The sequence below is a fragment of the Delphinapterus leucas genome, chromosome 17 (genome assembly GCF_059928025.1).
Source record: "Delphinapterus leucas isolate spDelLeu-1000000601 "Yukka" chromosome 17, BTC_Dleu_Yukka2, whole genome shotgun sequence".
NCBI classification, from domain to species: Eukaryota; Metazoa; Chordata; class Mammalia; order Artiodactyla; family Monodontidae; genus Delphinapterus; species Delphinapterus leucas.
Genome location: NC_143145.1, coordinates 29,011,276 through 29,033,530, shown reverse-complemented (window position 1 = coordinate 29,033,530; position 22,255 = coordinate 29,011,276). Strand labels below are relative to the sequence as shown.

At 35.9% G+C, this 22,255-nt stretch overlaps 1 protein-coding gene across 1 annotated transcript in view; it reads left to right on the top strand.

Moving 5' to 3' along the window:
• PKHD1L1 (PKHD1 like 1) overlaps window positions 1-22,255 on the top strand; it is a 156,210-nt gene that overhangs the window by 115,557 nt on the left and 18,398 nt on the right. Inside the window, 15 exon segments of the mRNA XM_089898812.1 lie at window positions 1,505-1,608; window positions 2,916-3,045; window positions 3,778-3,899; window positions 5,431-5,525; window positions 8,776-8,806; window positions 8,809-8,860; window positions 9,216-9,364; window positions 9,447-9,569; window positions 10,131-10,242; window positions 10,323-10,439; window positions 12,077-12,242; window positions 14,779-15,011; window positions 15,204-15,371; window positions 17,983-18,140; window positions 20,738-20,873. Of these exon segments, the coding sequence (XP_089754938.1) occupies window positions 1,505-1,608; window positions 2,916-3,045; window positions 3,778-3,899; window positions 5,431-5,525; window positions 8,776-8,806; window positions 8,809-8,860; window positions 9,216-9,364; window positions 9,447-9,569; window positions 10,131-10,242; window positions 10,323-10,439; window positions 12,077-12,242; window positions 14,779-15,011; window positions 15,204-15,371; window positions 17,983-18,140; window positions 20,738-20,873 (1,896 nt within the window).

Sequence of the window (22,255 nt, the reverse complement as noted above, 5' to 3'; positions counted from 1 at the left end):
TTTAGCTTCTTCACTTTCTGATATGACAAGCACATGTTGTAATTTTTTTTTTTTTTTCTTGCTGAGACTGGGAGTAAGTTCTTCCTCCAAGTAACCCTGGTTCCTTTTTTTTGAAGCTGATGTTTCAATCTCACAATCTGGGTACCAGGAGTAATCCTCTATTCTTGACTTGAACTGTTTCAGCAGGAGCTCACTTGGTTACAATACTGCCTATTCCATTTTGCAACAGCTCTCATTTTAGAAAATCTTTATATTGAGCAAGCAGCTGTCCCACTATAACTTCTACCTATTGGTCATAATCTGCCAACAGAAGCTTAACTGATGAGGAGAATAGTAATGATGATCATAAAGTAATACAAGATTCCAGACACTGTGCTAAGGACTTAACACATGTTATCTCATTCAGTCCTCATAGTATTATGGCATAAATATTGTCCTCTTTTTAAAGATAAAGAATTAGATGATTAGAGGGATGAAATTACTCTGATCTTGGATACTTAAAGTCCCATAATGGACCCTATTCACATGTCAACCTTTCCTTGCTCCAATAAATTATTTTGTGATGTAAGTAAACAAAATGCATCTATGGCTTTTGTAGGCCCAGGGTCTGTAGTAATCATTTCTTCTCTGTATCTATCTTATTAATCTTATGTTCTCCACCATACACCTAATCGCTGGCTCATGGATTTCCAGACAGGCTTTTCCCTTCTAGTATAAAATGACTCTTCTCCAATGTATTTTATTAGATATCAGTTTTTGAAACAAAGAATACCCTCTACTGTATTTTTACCAGCCATGAATCTCTGTGCCTCAGTTTCCTTGTATGGAAGACAGGAATTATAAAAGCTCCTAAGTCACAGATGTTGTGTGAGAATTAAACCACACATTGCCTGTTAAGCACTTAGTACAGAGCTTGGCACAGAGTCATGGCTCATGGATAGTTATTGCTGTTCTTAATAATCTATGAAATTGCCTTTTGTCACTTCAGTGGCACTTGTGACAAACTCGATCAGCAGATACTTGGCAATGCATATTCTGGAAAAAATTATGTAAAGATTATGTCCATAACAGCTCTTTAGAGCATCAAAATTGAAATGTCAGGTAAATTATAACTTGTGCCTTATGCCATGCATTCTCAACAGGGACTGTATCACTACCAACAGGTGAAAATTGACTCTTGGGGGGAAAACAAAACGTAACCAGTTTGTGGTCCTCCAAAGGGCCTCCATACCTTGACAGATATGTAGTATATCTGTGGTATTAAAATGTCATGGAGAGGGAACGCTATTCAGAAAGAGAAATGTCTAAAAAGGTTCTTGTGAGGGGCAGTAAAAAAACAAATTCAGAAACATTGCCTTATTTGGATTAAAAGGGCAAAGAAAAATGAATACAATTTTCATGAAAACAAATTTGTCATTTGGAAAATTACAAAAACTTTAGTAGTTTTTCAAAAAGTTTTATTCAGCTTCAAGGAAAAAAAAAGTGTAACTCTTTTCCCCACTAGGAAATGCAAGAATAAGTAATGTGGAATTTTATCACAGCGGTCAAGAGGGCTTCAGGGATAGCACGGATCCAAGATACGCTGTAACATTTCTTAACCTGGGACAGGTTTGTACTTTATTTTAATTTTTGCATATACCCAAAATTAAGTATTTTGATTTTGATTTTCATTTAACTTTACTAAATGCCCATATCTTAGAATTGCTAAGACTATAATCTAATATAATAAAACTTTCTTAGATGTATTTCCCATTAACGTTTTTAGACTACAACAGTATTTGATTCCAACCATTTCATGCATTATTTAAGGTCAGTAAAAAAAAAAGGAAAATGGAGCACAAAAGGTGAAAGAATTGAAGATCTATAATAGTATTTCACACCTCTACTTTACTTTACAATGACCAAAAATATTTCCAAACAGTTACTATTAAACAAAGTGAGTGTTGCTTAAATTTCTCAAATGAAAAGCATGTCTGTATATCCATGCCTCTTTCAAAAGTGGGAAAATCAATATGCTTAGAGGGCTGCTGATTTAAGAAAAAATGAGAAAGAGCATATTTCTTATATAGAATTTAAAAAAGAATAGATACATGTATAACTGAATCACTTTGCTGTACACCTGAAACTAACACAACATTGTTAATCAACTATACTCCAATATAAAATAAAAATATGAAAAGTAAATAAATAAAATAAGATTAAAAAAATATATATTATGGAGGGGAGATAAATTGGGAGTCTGCGATTAATATATACACACTACTATACATAAAATAACAAGGACCTACTGTATAGCACAGGGAACTATACTCAATATTCTTGTAATAACCTATAATGGAAAAGAATATGGAAAAGAATAGATATATATGTATAACTGAATCACTTTGCTACACTTGAAACTGACACAACGTTGTAAATCAACTATATGTCAATAAAGATAAATAAATAAAAATTTAAAATCATGTAGGTTTGGAATTGAAACCCCTAAACTACTCATTGACTGTTTCCTACAGACATTTGAATTATAACCCCTGCCTTGAGTATCGACTTCCGTGGTTAAAAAAAAAAAATCCCTTCTCATCATATAATAAACTGTTATGAAAAATAATTTTTAGTTCCTTAGCATTTTGTAGGTAATGATAGAAATATAAATGCATAGAAAAGCACTTGAGAATTTTTAATTCACATTTAAAATAAGCATTTCTTTTTGGCTCTTTTTAATCATAAACCGAAGATATATGGAAATTTCCCAGCATTAAAAGGTCTGCTGGGAAGTCATCTTCTTTCATGGAGTGTAAATTGAGTATTTTGTTTATCAAGATTTGTTTTCTGAAAATCACCTACTTCAAATTTTTTTCTTTAAATATCCTTTAACTTTGTTTTTAAAATGTTCACTGAATCCTGATGTTTTATAGATTCAAGAACGTGGCTCATCTTATATTCAAGGCTGTGCTTTTCACAGTGGCTTTTCCCCTGCAGTTGGTGTATTTGGAACAGATGGATTGGACATAGATGATAACGTGATTCACTTTACAGTGGGGGAAGGTAATATGATAATATTTCGGTCCAATAACATGTCTTCTGAGACAACCTTGTCTGCAAACTCTAGAGCCAGGGTGTCCAATTGATCTTTCTTCAAGAATGGAAATAAAGGGTCTGTGTTTGTGCTAACATGGCAATTACTAAACTGCATGTGGCCATTCAACACTTGAAATGTGGCTAATGTGACTGAGAAACTGGATTTTTAATTTTAATGGTACTTAATTATATTACTTTACATTTAAGTAGTCACATGTGGCTATGGCTGTCATATTGGACAGTACAGCTCTAGAAGAACTATTTACCAGACCAGGATCTTATGTGAGTTATTTAATCACCAATAGTTTAAATTACTGACTTTTAACATACTTCTCACATATAAAACAAAAAGATTATTCACAAATAAAGATAATTTTTAAAAAATATATATTTGATTTGATTTAGGGGGTTGTCCTTTCTTGAATATCAGTCTAAAGCATAATACAAATTCATTTAAGGTGTATAAAATTTGTGTGTATATTTGTTAAAATCTAAGGTGGAGCCTGTGAACCCACATATTTAACAAAAGATTTTAATTCAGGTAGTCTATTAAAGAGGTAGAGTATCAAAGAGTTCAGAGGGTTCACTCTAAAATCAAAAGGGTTTGTTTGTCAGGTTCAAATGAGAAAACTAATTTCATGGAAGAAATGAAAGACATTCCCTATAGTACTCATTTGGGGGAATTTTCTTTTTTTCCAGGCATGAGAATATGGGGGGATGCCAACAGAGTCCGAGGAAACTTGGTTACACTTTCAGTTTGGCCAGGAACCTATCAGAACAGAAAAGACTTGAGCTCAACGCTCTGGCATGCAGCAATTGAGGTAGTGTGAACAAATTTAAAATTATAAGTAGACAAAATTATAATTTGTAATTCCCTTATTGAAGATTATAATTTCTGTATAATTTGTAAATCTCAAAATGTCATTGAAAATGATTTCTTCTTAGATAAAGATTGTGGATAAAGTGAGCTGATTAAAGGAGTGAATGAACTTTCTTTAAAGATGTTGTGAGCTCCAGTAGCCATTGGATTTTTCTCTGTGTTGACGTCCATTGGTTTAAATAGTTCTCTTATTTACTTGCTTCTCCAACATTAATTATTGCTTTCAAGTTCCATTACAGGGTCTCTCTGCTTCTAATTGACTGAATGCCTTACACATTTTACTATTTAACTCTGAATTTAAATGCAAAATTATAATGATAGACTATAAAATCTCTAAAATCCATTTCTCATCTAAAACTCTTATGATTCTATATGCAAGGTTATTTACTCTTATCGGATATTACTAATTGGACCTTTCTTGCTTCCCGTGAAGTTTCTTCAATTACTATAGGTATTTATTTAGATGTAGAGTGAGATTGTAAGCAAGAAAATAGAAAGTACAGAGAGGATTTAGAGGAAAGATAGCTTCCTCTTGTTTTTATCTTACTTACTTATACCATAGGAAAGAAAAGGAATTTTAAAAGCTCTCTTTGAAAGATAGGATAAGGATTGAATTTTGTTTTTGTACAACTATTAATAATTACCTTAAAGCAAAATCTGAAAGCCTGGAACTTAGTATACATTTATAAGGTAATAATGTTCTCTTTTTGTCTATTTATAGATGTTAGAATGTAATCAAATGTCAATTCCAAATCTTTAAAGTTATCTATATCTTTTGAAACCATTTTTTTTAGTTTTATGAATTCCATTTGACTCTATTTTTATCATAATCTTTAAAAATAAGGCTGTTTAACATGCTTTAAATAAGTGAGATTTGGACCGTTTTGCTGATTCTGTGTAGGCAAGAACTAAACCTTCTGTGCTCCATACTTTTCATTTTCTACCACTCTGATTTGGCTCATAAAATAAATTTGTTTAGTAATTACCTACTTGTTCTAACCCAGTTTTTTATTATAGCAGATTTTCTTTAATGAATGCCTCTACTGAATTTTATGGTCCACTGTAATTGCCTTAGTTGTCTTTTTCTTAATAAATCAAATTGGTAACAGAATATAACCAAAAAAGAGTGATAAAATTTTTGTAGCCTTGTTATAATACTGGAATTTTGTCTATGGCTTGTTAATATTCAACCACGTCCAGTGGATTCTGTGACTGAAATGAAAAGTAATCTCTTTAATGTACTTTTGTAATGAAGTCTAAAGTATAGTATCTAGTGGTAGGTTTACACCAAGAAGCTAAGGTAATTTCAGTACTTCATTTGTATTATAAATTTGAATGGGGTGAATGTGAATTAAATTTTTACTCCTGGAAGTATCGTCATAATTAGTTTTCCAGTGTATGTTGCATACCTGCTCTCATTGCATAATTGTGTAAGAGCCTGACCCAAAGCATTTTCTTTATCGTTATACTAGATAAATAGAGGGACCAATACAGTCTTACAAAATAACGTAGTGGCTGGATTTGGAAGGGCAGGATATCGCATCAATGGTGAACCTTGCTCAAGTAAGTCTTTGGCATAGAGTCACTAAAATTAGGAAATAACTTGTCCAAATTTGTTCGAAACAAATAATTATTGCTTGTGAGTTGAAAAGTAATATTGCTTCTTCCTAGGCACTGAAAGAACTCAACAAACTAAATTATTTCCATATAATATTGGGTTTAAAGAAAAAATTAAAACCAATTTTCTTCTCATCCTTCACCCCTATCACCCTTTTCCGGCAGCCCCAGGATGCCATGCTCTTCCCTGGCCCTAGGACACTGCAGCCCCAGGACCTCTCTTGAGACCCCGTCCCCATCCTCACCCTCCTGAGACCGGGCCTTGCTGCTCCCCAGGCCTCCCCTTCACAGTCACTGCCTCAGGGAGGTCCCTGAGCCCCAGGCTGAGGAAGGTGACCAGCCCTGTCCTTGTGATACCCTCATGTCCTTCTGTCCAATCCCATGCCACTAGCTGTGCCTGCCACAGCGTGTTTGCATTCCTGATCCCACTGGACATGAGCTCTTCCTTGACAAGGGTATCTTTATTCTATCCCTGTGACTGTAGAGGAGATGAGAAGAAAAGAGAAAATCAGAGGGATAACCAGGGAGACAGAGTGAGCCAGAGAGTGTAAGGGAGAAAAAGAGGGGGTAAAGTAGAGAATGGTGGACAGTTGGGTCTGATGGACTTGGGAAGACACAACAAGAGTGAAAGAGAGTAATCCGAGCGAGAAGCAGTGGGATGAAAATAAAAGGGATCAGCAGAGAGATGGGGGAGGACAGAATAGGATAAGGTGTGTTGACTAATAGTATCAAGGGAATAAAAGAAGGATAGATCCTTTAAAAACAGGCTTTTAAGATAACTATTTTCTATGTTTATGATCCAAAAACTCTTAACAATAGCTTCAGTGCTTGTTTGATGGTACTGAACAGTGATTATCTTATCCCACCATCACTTTCCCAAAAGCAACTTGTAAGCATAGAGTTACATGCCTATAGGGATATGTCACTACTTCATGCTTCCGCTTTAAAGGAATACGTGCTCACTCACTATTCATATGATAAAGCCTGCAAGCATGAAAAAAATCAAAGGACATGAACAGAGGGTTCTCAGACACATTTCTATCAGATTAGTAAAAATCAAGAATTAACTGAACAACTGCTCTCCTGGCAAGGCTGTAGGGAAATAGTAACATTTACACTTTGCTGGTTGAAGGACAAAATGATATAACCCCTACAAAGGGGAATCTGGCAATAGCTACCAAAATTATAGAGGCATTTACCTTTGACTCAGCATTTCTACTTCCTGTAATCTAACAGTTGCCTCTACAGCAGTTAGAAAAAGAGCTGTGAACAAGGTTATTCATCACAGCGTTGGCCTGTACTGGCCGAAAATGGAAAGCTACCCTGTGTCCAGTTACTGTGGGCTAGTTGTATAAAGCCAAACACTGGAACACTGGGCCCCTCTAAAAAAAAGAAGGAAAAAAGATGCATACTATGTATTAATATGGAGAAATCACCAGAACATTCTAAAATGATAAGTGGAGGTTACTTAGAAAGGGAACAAAAGAATATGTATGGTATATGCATTTACATAAAGAAACACTGAAAGTGTAAAAGCAAAAAGTCATTGAAGGTGAGTAGGAACAGGGTGACTGGTCACTTATTACTGTATAACTTTCTATAAACTCTTGACTTTTAAACCAGTTAACTTCATTATTGAATCAAAAAAGTCAAAGAATGCTAGACCTGCTGGCTTTACCTCTTGGGAAACTTAGCTAAAGGAAATGGAATTTTATCTGAAAAATGTATAGCCCTTCTACAGTTGATTTTTTTCAATCTCTATAGGTATTTTTGAAATTCTTTGAATAAGCATTTTTTTCTGTAAATTCAAAAATTATTGGACTTCAGCTAATTTTTTTCTTGTGCAAAGTACATTTTGAAGGAATAAAACAACTTCGCCACAGATATAACTGATTCCTTGATGTATGTTCTTTTTAAATATTTTAGTTCCCAACAGCTTAAAGTAGCTTTTCTTTGACTTAAATTTTTAAAATATAGGGCTTCCCTGGTGGCACAGTGGTTGAGAGTCCTCCTGCCGATGCAGGGGACACGGGTTCGTGCCCCAGTCCAGGAAGATCCCATACGCCGCAGAGCGGCTGGGCCCATGAGCCATGGCCGCTGAGCCTGCACGTCCAGAGCCTGTGCTCCGCAACGGGAGAGGCCACAACAGTGAGAGGCCCGCGTACTGCAAAAAAAAAAAGAAAAAAAAAATTTAAAATATGTAATTTCTTTACAACTTCTTTGAAGTATTGTTGTGTTTTTTAATCAAAATATGACCTGTGAATGTGAATATTTACTAACATGTATAATGCCACATAATGCATTTTTCACTGAATATATTGATCTTCCTAAATAATCGGGAGTGTTTATGAGGAGCAAATGAAATATGAGGCATCACAGAGGAACTGAGGGTTTAAGTTCCCGGAATGGGACATCAATTTACACAGTTCATCTCCCTAACAAGGGACAGGCTGGGATGCTGGGAAGGGAGCTCTGCCACACGTGGGTCCAAAGGTGGAGCCATCCTTGTCCATGGGGCTGCATTGTGCAGAACCAAGGTGTAGCCATGCAGACAGCTTCTGAGGGAGGAAACAATAGAAACCAGGCCGACGACCGTAGGTGAAATGTCAGTCTCAAAGGACACTAGGAAGAAGGGAAAAGCAATCGAAGATGGAGGAAGTCAGATCTTGGGGAACTTGGACAAGAGAGCTGGTACAAAGTACAGTTTAGGAGGGAGTGCTGCTCTTTATGGGGAAACCTTAAATTTATGCATGGCTGGGACGAGTTTTTAAGGCCACTGATCTGATTTGTACATAAGTAAAACTTTCGTGAAAATCCACTTTAATTATCCTGTATATTAATAATGGGTATAGCTTCCATTTATTGAGGCACTTTATGTGGGTTATTTCATTTCATTTTGAAACAACCCTGAATTAGACATTATAATTTTTTATATATGAGGAAACTTAAGTTATAAAATGCTAAGCAACTTTCCCAAGATCATGCAAGAAGTATTTGATGAGCACCTACCTCTGCATTACCTTCTAGGCTCTAAGAATCTGGCCATGAAGGAGCTAGACAGTTTCTTCTTTCATGAAGCTTACGTTCTTATAGGAGAGAGGAGATGAATAATTCACAAAAAAGTAGTAATTAAATATCAAAGTGAAAAAAATTTTAATTGCCATGTTAAGTGACTGAGGTGCTAACTATGAATCCGGTAGTCAGAGAAGGCCTTCTAAGGAAGTGACACTTAACTTGAAAATGGGCTGACCAGAAGGAACCAGTAACATTTATAGACAGCAAGTGGTATCATTGTGTTTTTCAAGTTTAGCCTTGTTTGAATTCAAACTTCATAATCTTTCTAAAGAAATTCATGTTTAACCAGATATAATAAGTTAAGGGTGCTAGCACTAAAGTAAACTTTTGCAAATGAATATACAATTATTCTGAGTAACATTGAAGAGACAAATTAGATAAGAGAAATACTAAATAGAATAAACTGTAAGTAGCTGAACCATACAAATATTTGATCATGTTATTAAAATTTGCATCAGGCTCATATATTTAACTTTTAAAAGAATTTCAACTTTAACTGATACTGCTTATAACTCTATGACTTGATTCATAATGTTAATTTACTGGTTCCATATTTCCTTCAAAGGTCAGTCTTATTCTCTGGAAAAGTGGTTTGACAATGAAGCCCATGGAGGTTTATTTGGTATCTATATGAACCAAGATGGCCTTCCTGGATGCTCTCTTATACAGGGATTTACCATTTGGGCATGCTGGGATTACGGAATTTATTTTCAGGTAAATGGATCCCCAAACAGTGATTGTTTATTTTCTTTTATGATTATATTTCATACGATGTAACCTCCAAGTTCTATTACAGACCACGGAGAGTGTGCGTATCTATAACGTGACCCTGGTTGACAATGGAATGGCCATTTCTTCAATGATTTACACGCCACCTGCTGTATCTCACAGAATTTCCAGTAAAACAGTGCAGATTAAGGTAAGAATTGAACGCAGCCACACAAAGCAGAAAGAGCAACTCTGACAAGGGTAGAATTCTTGAATACAGATGATTTTCTTGACCTCTTTGCCCTACTAGCCACGCCTCCTGCCTCTGTGCTCATTGCCTTCTGCCAAGAAGCTCTCGGTCCTTCCCTCTCCCCACTCCTTCCCTCAGCTCTTCTTGCTTATCACCTGCTAATCTTGCCACAATTAGTTAAATTTTCACTATCTCTATGAAGTCTTTCCTGAACCAGCTTAGGTAGTTTTGACACTCCCTCCTCTTTTTGTTCCTACTTGCCTTGCACATATTCCTATCATGGAAACATAACATCTCTTTAAATATAATTATTTACATGCCTGTCTCCCCCATCTGACTTTGAATGTCATCCACTTGGCGCAAAAATCACATCTTTTTTAACTTGGTTTAATGAATGATCCACTTCTCAAAGTTATACAGGTTGTGTTTTGCTACAGTGGCATTCATTATTATTCATTATTATGTTTTCTTTTAAGAAAAGTTATTAATAAAGCTTACTGTTTGAACTTTTTTTTAAAATAGAACTCATTAATTGTTGGAAGTAGCCCTGAATTTAATTGCTCTGATGTCCTAACTAATGATGATCCCAATATTGAACTTTCTGCTGCCCATCGAAGCTCTAGACCTCCCTCAGGTAAAGATTTTAGAACTTTTAATTTTGGGGTTCATATGAGTGCATATTCAAATTTCACTAACTTTCTTCTTTTATAAAAGGTGGGAGAAGTGGGATTTGCTGGCCTACCTTTGCTTCAGCACATAACATGGCACCACGGAAACCCCATGCAGGGATCATGAGTTACAATGCCATCAGTGGTCTTTTGGACATCTCAGGCAAGTTTAAACATAGTCTTTGAAAGTCTACTCAGTTAAGTTCTGTAAAGAATATGTAGAATATAACTAGTGATGTTTCATTGTTAGTTAAAAAAAATAATGATTAAATTAATCTGCTCAATACGACAAGCAAAGAAACCAGACATCAGAGTCAATTTCAAGAATAGTTCCCTGGCAACATTCATACATATAAAAGAACTGACATTTCATTTTCTTTTTAAAACAACAGAAAAAGCACTGGTATAGTGATTTAATATTAATTAGTTTCTCTAAATTGTAAAGCCCTTTTATATAATTAGGGTTATATTTTATTAGAAGCTTTTATGACTGCAGAAATTTTAGTTCATAGAACTTAAATGTTTTGCCAAACTCCCACAGCTGCTGGCAGAACTAGGATCAGAATCAAGATCTCTTGACTTAAAATCTGCTGCTTTTTCACTGAACCAGGCTGCATCCTTAAAAATGTAAAATAATTAAAATAGATGTAGTAAACATACCAAGTATTTTTGCTTTGCCCATTAAATACACTGAGCCAGCAAATCTCCCTTTCATGATAACTTTAACCAGTGTCACCTGAAAGAAAGCAGTTCAATAAATTAGACATCTAAGTTTTGACATATTATTTCTCATAACTTTAATTCCCAGAAATGCAGAACAAATTATCATTTTTTAGTGTTACTTGTAATGATACCCCTGCCAAAAATTATTTAACATGCTACATAGGTTTAGGACCAATAAAGGAGATCTACACAGGGAACAAACCGCATCTATTACTATAGTATTTTATTGATACTCATCTACAGGCTTATATTCATGTGTATACAATATTTTCTTAGGAGAAAATACAGTCAAGCAGGGTAGTATATAGCACATAACTAATTTAAGAATTTTTTGGACTCACTTTTTGCTGTTTTCAGTTTTGAGTTACTGGATTTTAAGTGCAAAGGGGATCGTTTTTTGATCTAATCAGTTTTATCTTTTGGCCACATAATATATGCAATGAGACCAAGAGAGCAATAATATTTCAGTTAGCCTTTGCTGCATAACAAACCATCCCCAAAATTCAAAGCCTCTAAACAACCGTTTATGAGCTCATGATTCTGTAGATTGGCAATTTGGGCTTTGTTCAGCTCGGTGATTCTTCTGCTAATCTTACCTGGGATTATTCACTGAGCTGCCATCACTTTACAAGATGTGTAGAGGCTGGTTAGTCTGGGATAGCCTCACTTCTATGTCTGGTGGCTGGTGCTGGCCCTTGATGGGGTAATGAGAGTGACTGAGCCAAATGTCTCCTAGGCATATTCACATGCTGGTAATCACAGAATTCCCCAAGAACACCAAGAGAGAGTGAGCCCTAATATGCAAGCACTTTTCAGATCTGTTTATACTACAATTGCTCTTGTCCCATTGTCCAATGCAAATCACAGAGAAAATATGCCAAGCTCAGAGAAAATATGGGAGAGGACTACTCAGTGGTGTGGATACAGTCCACAAATAGTGGTGGACTTATGTGCCACATGAGGTGAGAGTTCCATGTTCAAGGTAATGTTAAATGATCGGTGGAATATACATGAAATGAAACTGATTTTACCCTTTCTCTATAGGAAATAATTGTTTTTCTATTATTTATGTTTTAGGTTCCACATTTGTTGGATTTAAAAATGTTTGTTCAGGTGAAACTAACGTGATATTCATTACTAACCCTTTAAATGAGGATTTACAGCATCCAATCCATGTGAAGAACATACAGCTGGTTGACACTACTGAACAATCAAAAATATTTATACATAGACCCGATATAAGGTAAAATATATGATAACTCAGTTTCTTCTTTTCTGTCATCACAGTTTTCCATTGTTTTCTTCCCCTGCCATAGATCTGAGAAAGTTGCTAAATTTAAAGTAACTGTTTATGTCTATGAAATTTCAATCAACATTGTGAAAATTAAGAGTATTTAATATATCTGTGTCTTCAGGTAAGTTGAACAAGCTAGGCCTTAAAATGTATATTTTCTCATACTTTTGTTTTTCCCATGTATCATACATAGCACCATCATTAAACATAAAAGAGAATGGGTCAGAAGTATATTTGTACGTTAATATCTCTCCATTAATAGTCATTAGGAATGAAAGTCATGTCTATCATTTCTTCCCTTTCCCTTACCTCTTTTGTTTCCTTTTGCTTTACAAATATCTTATTATATGCACCCCAACATGTACTTGGAAATTAAATGGGAATCATTATAATCATTGTGACTAAAAATATGCAGAAACTTTGAACAGTGATTTTTTTTTCAATCACAGAGGTTAGTTGGTGTCAGAATATTTCTAGAAGCTGAACCACGTAGATTCTAATTCTTGAAAGAATATAGCCAATAACTGCTACTCTTCAAAAGACATGCAGACCAGGAATTTAGATATAAGACAATATTGGAGGAAAGCAAGTTTCCATTAGAGCTCTTTGACCATTTTCAGTATAGAGAGAAGACAAGAAATAATGCTAATTAGCTATGCATCTCTTCAGAGAAATGCAGTGTTTCATAAATAGTTTGACTTCATCTGATCTTATTTTGATGACAACCCCATACCTCCTCATTTAATAATTGTTGAACTGCAGTGTTTTTTGGCTCAGTAGAGCTTCTCCCCACTAGAAAGCTGTTACCTCCTATTTAGTTATCATTGAATCTTTCAAATTTAATATATAATTTTAACATCTAGGTCATGAAGAAAATATTACATTTAAAAATATGTCTTTGAGTCCTGTGCTTTTATTGGGATACTGTTGGCACAATCCCAGATCCCTTTTACTGAGTAGCTCACCCAGTCCCCAGATGCTCTAAATGTTGGCCAATAATGACCTACATTTGCCTGCTTTTCCAGAAGATTGCTCTTAGCCAAACAGAAATAGCTGTGAGAGGCTAAAGCTCTCCCTACCACTGCCTTCTTGTAGTCCACAAAAAATGACGAATTTATGCAGGAGGACGGAAGGCCAGCCCCCTTGTCTCAAAGTGGAACAGCTCTGGGTGTAGTTAGTGATCAAGAGATTCTCCTGGGATCAGATTGAAGCTAGTCTATAGACCATAGTCATCTCCCTTTTCTTTCCCTTGCCCTATATGGCTTCTCTCCTTCCCTTTTCTCTCCTTCCCTTATTGAGGACTCCCTTAATAACTCACTTGAACAAAAATCCACATCTCAGGCTCTGTTTCTGTGGAACCTGAAGTAAGACAGAGCCCTAAACCATAATGTAAGAGTGCCACTGGGCAGTCTATTCACAGACTTGCTCACAAAAACACTCTGCACACACTTGAACACAAAGAACACATGACCCACAGAAATATTTACTCAAATCATCTCCAAAACGAATACAGTAGAGTAAGGGATAAGTTATAGCTTCACATCTTTCTTTGCAAAAAGCTCAGATCTATTAAATAGTATTTTGCTGCTATAACTGTAGAATGAATTTCTATTTCCCCATGGCGTATATCATATAGTGTAAGTATGCTGTATACTATATATAATATACAATGTATAGTACATTGCAAATTAAGCAGCCATTTTATTATTATAACCAGTTAACAGTCAACACTCCAGGTAGTTCAGAGCGAAGGCAGAATACCTTCTACGATTGAACTGCATGATGAGTTTATAGTATTTCATCTCTTACAGTTCAGGTGTCTACAGAATGGTTATTAAAATATATAGCATAAAAATCATAATTTAAGTATATCTGTTTGTATATATATGTAGGCAAAAGTCTACAAGAATATATACTAATCTGTAATTGGTGATGAGCCTAAGAGCTTAGGATAGAAAGGTGAAGGGGACTGAACTTATATTAAGTATTTAGATTATTTTATAAAAAGCATATGATACATTTATAAATCTTACAGACCCATTAAAAAAAGAGAAGGAAGGGGAAAATATAAAGACTTCCCTGCTAACACAAGGATTTTGTATGTCTGCACAACTGAGTAATTTACCTGTTCTTTGGGCAATGTTAGTATATTTTGAGCAATGCACAAATACGAAATCTATCATTCGACAAAATATGGAATAGCAAAATGGAATTCTAATTTTATTTCCCACAGGTACAATTTGTCCTTTTGAAATGTTAATGGATTCATAATAGTAGACCAAATCAACACAGTGGAAAATCAGGCCTCATTACAATGCTAATTACATATGCTACTTGGTCCCACTTTGAATCCTTTCTGAAATAAGATTCAATCAATTGATTTTTTTGATACTCTTATCAAATGCGCAAGTATATTCAAATGCTCTCTAGAGACAGGGAGGTATACCAAATCTAAGTATTCATGCATTTCACCTTTTCTTCACAGTAAGGTGAATCCATCTGATTGTGTAGACATGGTTTGTGATGCCAAAAGGAAATCTTTTCTTAGAGATATGGATGGCTCCTTTCTGGGGAATTCTGGTTCAGTGATACCTGAAGCAGAATATGAATGGAATGGAAATAGCCAATTTGGAATTGGAGACTATAGAATTCCTAATGTGATGCTCACATTCCCAAATGGAAGTAGAATTCCTGTCACTGAGAAAGCACCTTATAAAGGTTTGTTGGATCTTATTCTGTTAGTCCTCTGGTTCATGAAACAAAATATATCTTTTATTTTTAATGATTGATGTACTCAACTAATTTATATTTTCTACTTATTAATGTTATGTAACAAGCAAAAGATAGTATGTGGAAGCTTTTGTAAGGAGATTCTGTTTCATTTCTAAATGTGTATTCCTATGTTTCTAGGAATCATTAGAGATTCAACCTGTAAGTACATTCCAGAATGGCAGAGCTATCGGTGCTTTGGGATGGAATATGCAATGATGGTTATTGAAAGCCTGGATTCCGACGCAGAAACTCGCAGACTCTCACCAGTAGCTATAGTGAGCAATGGTTATGTTGATCTCATTAATGGTAGGTATTCAATGTAAACAAACTAGAGTTACTCAAGGCATTCACTATTTACTACATTCATGGACGTGTCTCATAAATTATCTATCACATAAAACTAGTAAACATAGGGATTTCCTTGCCTTCTGTTTGTAAGATCTATGTGCAGGAGAGAGACTTGACTCTTCAGCAGTCCCCCACATTAGAAAGCCAGGACAATTACTCCAAATTGACCATTAGAAAAAGAAGAGGACATAGGTGTATGTATAACTGATTCACTTTGTTATAAAGCAGAAACTAACACACCATTGTAAAGCAATTTATACTCCAATAAAGATGTTAAAAAAATAAAATGCATTAATATCAAAAAAAAGAAAAGAAAAAGAAGAGGAGGAAAGTTATTCCTTGAGTAATCTTTATAGGTATGAAGGTGGCATAAATATATTTAAGAAAAAATTGATCCAAGAGTCTGCAAAAAAAAACAATTTTCTTTACATAAATTTAAAAAATGATAATATGATATTTGGAATACTTGAGAATGAATATTCTCAGCCTGCTTGTTTTTCATTCTCATGAATACTTGGAAGAATTAATCTTGAATCAGTGTGTTGTGGGGTTTTTTTGTTTGGTTGGCTTTGGTCTTTCTCATTCCTAATTCCTTTAACTGTCATGACTATCTTGTCAAGCTCCACAGTCTTAGGTCTCTTCCATTCTGGTCCTTGGTGGCTGTAGCCCAAGGAGAGGCAATGGTCTCCATGAGTCTTGTCATTCAAGACTTTTTGAATAAATAGGTGAACTTCTAAAAGTTACTGAAAACAGAGGGCAGGGACTCATTGTCTATTCCTGAAGTGCCATTGGGGGCTCAAAGATTAGTCTCTAATCAGGCTTAGGGTCTTTGGAGTGCCAAAGAGGCACATAACCTGGATCGGAAAGGTCTCTGTGTCCTGACGATGTCACAACATGTACTAAAATATTCTAAGATTCCCAAAATAGTCAATACCCTACAAGTTCATTTTTTTTTAACTTGTTGAAGAGAATAGAAGGAACTAAATCAGAAGTGTCTCAAAGTTACATGCTTTTAAGTCACTCCCCACTTCTGCCCCAATATGCAGTCTGCCTGGTTTCTATGACCTATGATCAACCCAATTTCAAATGCTGCCTTTCAGATCTTATAAAGCAGAGACTGTGGGAATAATTTTAGACCAGTCGGTGAATAATGAAGATGTTTTCGAATTGCCCTGTTTTATATGGTGGAGAAAGGTTTCATTCTATTTGTTTTTACATTTTCCTTTTCTGAAAGGCCATATGAGTTTTCCATTTACAATAGTGATATGACATTTCTCTTTTAAATAAATTTAAATTTTTAAAATGTCTCAATTTAATGAGAATGTAATTTAATGATAATGTAAACGATAGAAGCATGGCAAAAATTATGTAGGTGTTAGAAGGATTCTTGAAGCTTGGGATGCACTATACTAGGTGGAAAGAAAAATTCCCAAGATAAAATTTGTACATACCACTAGAGTTTCCCTTTAAATTTTAGTACTCAATTTTATTTTTAAAATATGGCTTTTATCACTCTAAATTTTTCATTTTATACATAGAAATTTCTATTTTCAAAACCCACAATGAAGGTTTCTTCAAAAGTGGGATTTATATTTTGGATAATAAAGGATAGGTTATGCTCTACTTAAGCTTCAGAAGTTTATATTGGTTTAAAATTCAATCAAACTTCATTTATAAATATTGATAATAATTCCAAGCAAGCTAGGAAATTAAGCAAAGCTTATGAATACCTCAAGAAAATTCATCATTTCATGTCTCACTCACTGTTTTATACTTTAAAACTGAGTGAAATAGAGAAGTTTTCTATAGCAGTCATGTTACATGTGTTCTGGATTCAGGTGCAAAGCATCCACTTTCTTTTGGTTTTCTAGAAGGTTTAATGGAGTGTTATTTCTCAGATTGCTTCAGCTATTTAATGACGTTGACCCTCCAATAGTACCTATAGTCACAGTCTTTAACAAAAATTTATTAAAATAACAGTGGAGGAAGGTTAAAGGCAATAAAAAAACACAAAAGAGTTTGTTGAATTTACAAATTAATGAACAAATGAGTGAAAGAAATAATTAATAAATCAGTGGTTCAGACATACAAATGTCCCTGTTTTCTATGTACAGGCTTTATTTTTAACAAATTATCTCTGTTATAGCATAGTTCTCAGCAAAGAGTCTGAGAAAGTTGGTTCCCCACCCAAAGTCACACTTGTTAAATAGGAGAAAGCATCAAGCATTTTCTTCCTCTCCATGGGGCCTGGACTTAAATGATTATTGAAGTAGAGATACAAGTAAATCTATTTCCTTCAGTGACCTTCCAGCACAAATCCTCAACATATACCCTTCTGACCCTGGGCAGTCTAAAAGTGAGGATAGTAGAGAGGGAGTTGCTTCCCTGCCTTCCTTTTTAAGGCAAGGTTTGAGAAATAGCTTAGATCACTGAATGGATGGGTGGATGGATAATGGCTGTAAATGCTGAACTTGACCACTGCAATTTATTTTTAATACAATTACTCTTCGGGCTTTGCACTAATAATATTCATAGCACAGAACATGAACTTTCATTTGTTTGGATGTAGGCCCACAGGATCATGGCTGGTGTGCCGGGTACACATGCCAGAGAAGACTGTCCCTATTTCATAGCATCGTGGCTCTGGGCAAATCTTATGAGGTCTACTTCACTGGCACTAGTCCCCAGAATCTTCGACTGATGTTGCTTAATGTTGACCATGACAAGGTAAGGCAAGATAGAAATTATTTCTTAAGAGTAATTGGTTTCAGGTGCACAGGCAAGTGATTGATTCAGTTATACTAATACGTGTATCTATCTGAAACTAACACAACATTGTTAACTACACTCCAATATAAAATAAAATTTTTTAAAATAAAAAAAATAATTATTGATAGCTATGTAAAAAAATAATAAAAACATAAAAATTATCTATTTCATTTATTGACTGTCAAGAAATGCACTTTGTCATTCAGTAATTCTATGAAGATTACTTCTGTTCAATTATTTGAAGTAATAAATTTTTTAAAATCTAAAAAAGAAAAAGGGTTATTGGTGTTATGTGCATATATTTCTATCTGCTAAGGACTTTATCTCCTTCCCTGTCCTCTGGAACATCGTCAGCCTTACAGCTCATTTTCAAGGACCAGTAGGGTACCATAAAAATACTGTGAGTCCAGACAGTTTTCATCAGCCTGAGAGCACATATGAATTCCAAACACCTCTCCCCATATGTACTTGTTTGTGCTTCTACATTTGAGGGGTAAGAGTGATTTCTGACTTGTGTGATTAGCAAGCACACCTGAACCTTTACATAAAAATAGCATGCATCTAAAACTGGTCACTCGGGATTATATTTTCATTCTTCCATGCTGCTATTATTTATATGTGTCAGAAATACACCTTTGGAATTTACTTCAGAGATCACAGCACATTATCTGAAGTATCTTCAATAATGTCAACTCTGCTATAAACGGAATTCAGCCGGGATGATTAACTTTATATACGCTATGTCAGTGGAAAAAGAGTATGAGGTCAAGCAGAAGTCTCATAATATAGATTTTCTTTTCTAAGAGTATGAGATTTGAAAGTCCCAGAGTAGAATGTGAAGAAAGGACACTGATAAGAGGAAGCAGAGAGAGGAGTAAGGAAAGGAGACACCTGAGAATGGCGATAGCAGTTCCGTCCTTTTAGCTGCTCAAGATAAAACCTTGGAATCAGTCTTTTTTTTTTTTTTTTTTTTTTGTGGTACGCAGGCCTCCCACTGCTGTGGCCTCTCCCGTTGCGGAGCACAGGCTCCGGACGCGCAGGCTCAGCGGCCATGGCTCACGGGCCCAGCTGCTCTGCGCCATGTGGGATCTTCCCGGACCGGGGCACGAACCCATGTCCCCTGCATCGGCAGGCTGACTCTCGACCACTGCGCCACCAGGGAAGCCCTGGAATCACTCTTGATTCCTCTCTTTCTCTCACATTCCTCATCTAGTCCATCTGCAAATCCTGTTGAGTCTTCCTTCAAAATAACCAGAATCACCACTTCTCACGTCCAGCGCTACCATCCGGCTTGAGCCAACATTATCTCTTCCCTGGATTAAGGCAGTTGCTTCCCAACTCCTCCTCCTGCTCTGCCTTTGTCCCCTCTGCTGCCTGTTCTCACCTCATTAGCCACCGAGATACCTTCAAGACATAAGTCAGAGCAGGCCATTCCTGTGCCCCAAACCCTGCAATAATTTCCCTGTTGGCCTTTGCACAAGAGCCAGAGTCTTCACAAATGGCCTACAAGGCACCCTGAGACTCTCCCCCAACCCTTAGCTCTCTGACTTCTTCTACTCCTCCAGCCATACTGGGCTCCTTGCTGTTCCTCAATATACCAGACATGCTATCACCAGGGCCTACGCTTCCAATGGTGAGTCTGCCTGGAATATTCTACTCTGGGTGGCTGACTCCCCCACCTCGTCAACTCCCATTCTCCTCAGTAGGCCTACCCTGACCACCCCTCCGTGCCTGGCTCACCCAATTACTCAGACTCTGATCTACCTTTTTTTTTTTTCCATAGCACTTATCACCTTCTAACATGCTTCATACTTTATTTTCTATTTTATTTATTGTCTCTCCTTATTCTAGAATGTAAGCTCAAATAGGGCAGAGACTTTTGAGAGTTCCTGAAATAGTGAATGAAAGAGAATATTTTTAATTTTAAAAATAAAAATGGTAACTCTGAAGTAACGTGACTGTTAATATTCTGAGCCTCTGCAAACAATCTCAAAAGAAGATTCCAAAACTACCTGTAGCTTATTAGATTCCTTATAAATTCCTCCCCACCTTTGCAAAAGCTAAGTCTCCTCACTTTATGATTATACCTGATAGCATGAATGTGGGGAATGAACATGAAAAATGACCAAAATTTAATGAGGATAGTCTTTTGACTGACCTTTTTTTAGTCTTATTACCAAAATCAGAGATAAGCATTTTTTTCAACATTAAGTGCCTAATTGTGTGTGGTTGCATTGTACAGAGCACTGCTAACTCTCCTGTTTCCCCTGCCCCTAGAGTTGAAAGCCTGTATTGAACATTACCTTTTAAAGGAACCCTCTCTTTAATTTAGAGATTGTCCTCTAATATTTTTTTCTTACATTACATTCTTTTCTATGAATGGTTGAATGTAAATCTTTTTAAAATTTTTAACTCAATATGTATCCTGAATCCATAAAAGTTAGTTTTAATATTCTCCAGAAGGCATGTATAAAGGATATTTTTTAAGTGCTAAATTCTAAATATTCTGTTTCATTGTTCTCTTAAGATGCAAAAATGTTGTTTATTTTTAACAGGCTGTTCTGGTGGGAATTTTTTTCCCCACACGTCAACGTTTGGATGTCTATGTGAACAATTCATTGGTCTGCCCCCAGAATACAGTATGGAACTCCCAAAAGAAACACTGTGAACTTAAACGACATGTGTATACAGGTATTTCCTCAGAAAAATACAGCATACATTGTATATGTATACTTAATTATGCATAACATTCTTTATAATGTTTCATTATAATATTTTTAGTTCCTTAGCCCTTGACAAATACAAGAGAAAATAAATTTTTACCCATGGTCCACCAAACACTAAAATGTGTTCATTTATAACATGTGTGTCCTGAAAGATCACTCCAGATGGAATTCTTATCTATCTGCACACATGCAGATAAAAGTTTGTGCGTGTGATGGATATTCCTTTGCCTCCTGAGAACATTTACATTCTACATATTTAGTTCACTTATTCCTGCGTACAGAAGAGATTTTTTTGCTTAAAATTTTCACCCTATCTCTGCTTTACTTCTGTTTCATAGAGGTCAGAACCTAAGTTCATTGGCAGTCACCAGAAGTATTGCCAAGAAAGCTAGCATAACATTAGTTGAGCACCATGAGGTAAATATTATGACGTAAACTCTGGATTTAAAGGAAATATATGGAAGAAGCTAACTTACCCATTTACCAGTGTTGCAAGACCAGGATTTATCTCTATTCATCGAATTTTTTTATTAAACAGGTACTAATAAGGCCAATCCATTCCTTTCCACATGTGCTACTTATCATCATTTTTTAGCTGTGCCCCATAATCTTGGCTAACGATTACATAAATGTGTGCTGTAGATCATAATATAAGCTTGACAGGAGAGTATGAATGGATACCCGTATTCATTACCATCTGCGAAGCAAGTCCTACTTCTACTAATAATATGAACATCTGATATTTCCAGAGACATTACTGTGTGTCAGGCACTGTTCTAAGTGCTTTGTGTATAATAACTAATGGTTACTATATCCTAATAATAACACTTTGAGGTAGGCACAGGCGAGTAAACTGAGACGCAAGGGGGTGAAGTAGTTTGCCAAGCTTTCTGTCTTACCTTGGGCTGCCATAACAAAATGCCGTAAACTAGATGGCTTAAAAACAAATTTCTTTTCTCATGGTTCTGGAGGCTGCTAGTTCGAGATCAGGGTACCAGTATGGTCTGGTTCCAGTGAGAGCACCCCTCCTGACTTGCAGATGGCTGCCTTCTCGCTGTGTTCTCAGGTGGCAGAGATAGAAAGTGAGGGGGAGAGAGAGAGAGAGAGTGCTCTGGTGTCTCTTCTTATAAGGGCATTAATTCATCATGAAGTCCCCTCCCCACCCTCATGACTTCATCTAAACCTAATTATTTCGCCAAGGCCCCTATCTCCAAATACTGTGACATTGGGGGTTATGGCTACAGCACATGAATTTGGGGGGGCACAGTTCAGTCCAGAGCAGTATCAAAGGTGGTAGGGGCAGAGCAAGGTACCGATCACAGAGAGTCTAGCTCTAGAACCCACGCA